Consider the following 1,929-nt stretch of genomic DNA (forward strand, 5'->3'; position numbering starts at 1 on the left):
GGCCGGGGCTGGCGGGCTGTGACGGCTCCCAGCCACGGGCGCAGGGAAGGAGTGCTCCTTCGAGCAGCTGGAGCACGTGCGGGAGATGCAGGAGAAGCTGGCGCGGCTGCACTTCGGCCTCGACGGCTGCGTGGAGGAGCTCCCCGAGGAGCAGAAGAAAGCGGCGGCCGACCGGAACCTGGACCAGCTGCTGGGACACGTGAGTGTCACCTCCCTCGTCCCCTGCTTGGCCCCGCTGTCATGGCCAGCATCCCCCCTAGCCCTGGCCTCCATGATGGTGCCTCAACCTTGTCATTTGCCTCCTGCAGCTGGAGGAGCTCAGCAGCTCCATGTATCCTGGGCTGGGGGTGACGGTGGCGGCAGTGACGGTGGCAGCCACGGCGGTGACAGTAGTGATGGAAGGCGATGGCGGCGATTGTGGTGACGGAGATGGTGGTGGTAGAGGTGGTGATGATGGAGGTGGCAACACTGGTGGCAGTTGGCAGTGATGGAGGTGGTGGTGCTGGTGGCGGCTGGTGATGGCGGTGGCAGTGGAGGTGGTGGTGATGGCAGGTGGTGCTGGGGGTGGCAGTGATGGAGGCGGCTGATGGTGGTGACAGAGGTGGTAGTGGTGGTAGAGGTGGTGGTGAGGGAGGTGGGAGGGGTGGTAGAGGGGGGGGTGATGGAGGTGGTGGTGATGGCAGGTGGTGCTGGGGGTGGCAGTGATGGAGGCGGCTGATGGTGGTGACAGAGGTGGTAGTGGTGGTAGAGGTGGTGGTGAGGGAGGTGGGAGGGGTGGTAGAGGGGGGGGTGATGGAGGTGGTGGTGATGGCAGGTGGTGCTGGGGGTGGCAGTGATGGAGGCGGCTGATGGTGGTGACAGAGGTGGTAGTGGTGGTAGAGGTGGTGGTGAGGGAGGTGGGAGGGGTGGTAGAGGGGGGGGTGATGGAGGTGGTGGTGATGGCAGGTGGTGCTGGGGGTGGCAGTGATGGAGGCGGCTGATGGTGGTGACAGAGGTGGTAGTGGTGGTAGAGGTGGTGGTGAGGGAGGTGGGAGGGGTGGTAGAGGGGGGGGTGATGGAGGTGGTGGTGATGGCAGGTGGTGCTGGGGGTGGCAGTGATGGAGGCGGCTGATGGTGGTGACAGAGGTGGTAGTGGTGGTAGAGGTGGTGGTGATGGAGGTGGTAGTGGTGGTAGAGGTGGTGGTGATGGAGGTGGTGGTGATGGTAGTGGTTGATGGTGATGGAGGGGGTGCTGCTGGTGGTGGCAGTGGAGGTGGCGGTGATGGAGGTGGCAGTGATTGTGGTGGCTGGTGGTGGAGGTGGCCATGACGGCAGTTGGTGGTGACAGAGGTGACACTGACGGTGGCAGGGGGACAGCACTTTCCCTTGACCCGCGCTCAGACAGAAGCTGCACCTGGCCGAGAGCCCCGACCCCGAGGACGCGGCAGCCGGACCCTGACCCCGCGCGCGGCCCGGCTGGGGAGAGGGAAAGGGGGGCCGCCACCAGGACCCCCCACCAGGACCCCCCACCCCCGGGAACCCCACAGCGGGGCCATCCTCCCCGCGGAAGGGCCGAGAGAGGCGACAGCGGTCACACAGAGCGGGGCCGCCGGGTCCTGTCGTCGTCCCCCGCCCTCAACCCACCGCCGCCATTTTGGTGGGACCCTCCGTGACGGGGGGGCGGGACGGGCCCTGGCGGCGCGGCCGGATGACGTCATCAGGCGGCGCCCCCTCCCGTTGTCCCGGCCATGGCGGCGGCGCTGGGGCCGCAGGCGGAGGCGGAGGGGTGGCGGCAGCTGCTCCGTGCTGTCACCCGCCTGCAGGTGGGGGCCTGTCCGGAACGGGGGGCTTGGGCGGGGTGGGGCCTATGGAAGGAGGTGGTGGGGTCTCGGGGGTCCCCCCGTGGGGAAACATGGGCGGGAGAGGTCTGTGGGGGAACATGGCGGGGGG

General features: G+C 68.0%; 2 protein-coding genes across 2 annotated transcripts in view; both read left to right on the forward strand.

Moving 5' to 3' along the window:
- The window catches only part of CCDC28B (coiled-coil domain containing 28B), a 21,484-nt gene extending 20,901 nt beyond the window's left edge, over positions 1-583 (forward strand). Inside the window, exons 4-5 of the mRNA XM_014946436.1 lie at positions 26-199; positions 309-583. Of these exons, the coding sequence (XP_014801922.1) occupies positions 26-199; positions 309-488 (354 nt within the window). The 3' untranslated portion in view covers positions 489-583. The remainder of the gene's footprint in view (positions 1-25; positions 200-308) is intronic.
- A 616-nt stretch (positions 584-1,199) lies between these two features.
- Positions 1,200-1,929, forward strand: part of IQCC (IQ motif containing C) — a 3,291-nt gene continuing 2,561 nt past the window's right edge. The window contains exon 1 of the mRNA XM_014946506.1: positions 1,200-1,802. Coding sequence (XP_014801992.1) covers positions 1,728-1,802 — 75 coding nt within the window. The 5' untranslated portion in view covers positions 1,200-1,727. The remainder of the gene's footprint in view (positions 1,803-1,929) is intronic.

Source organism: Calidris pugnax, unplaced genomic scaffold (genome assembly GCF_001431845.1).
Source record: "Calidris pugnax isolate Ruff unplaced genomic scaffold, ASM143184v1 scaffold113, whole genome shotgun sequence".
Lineage (NCBI taxonomy): Eukaryota > Metazoa > Chordata > Aves > Charadriiformes > Scolopacidae > Calidris > Calidris pugnax.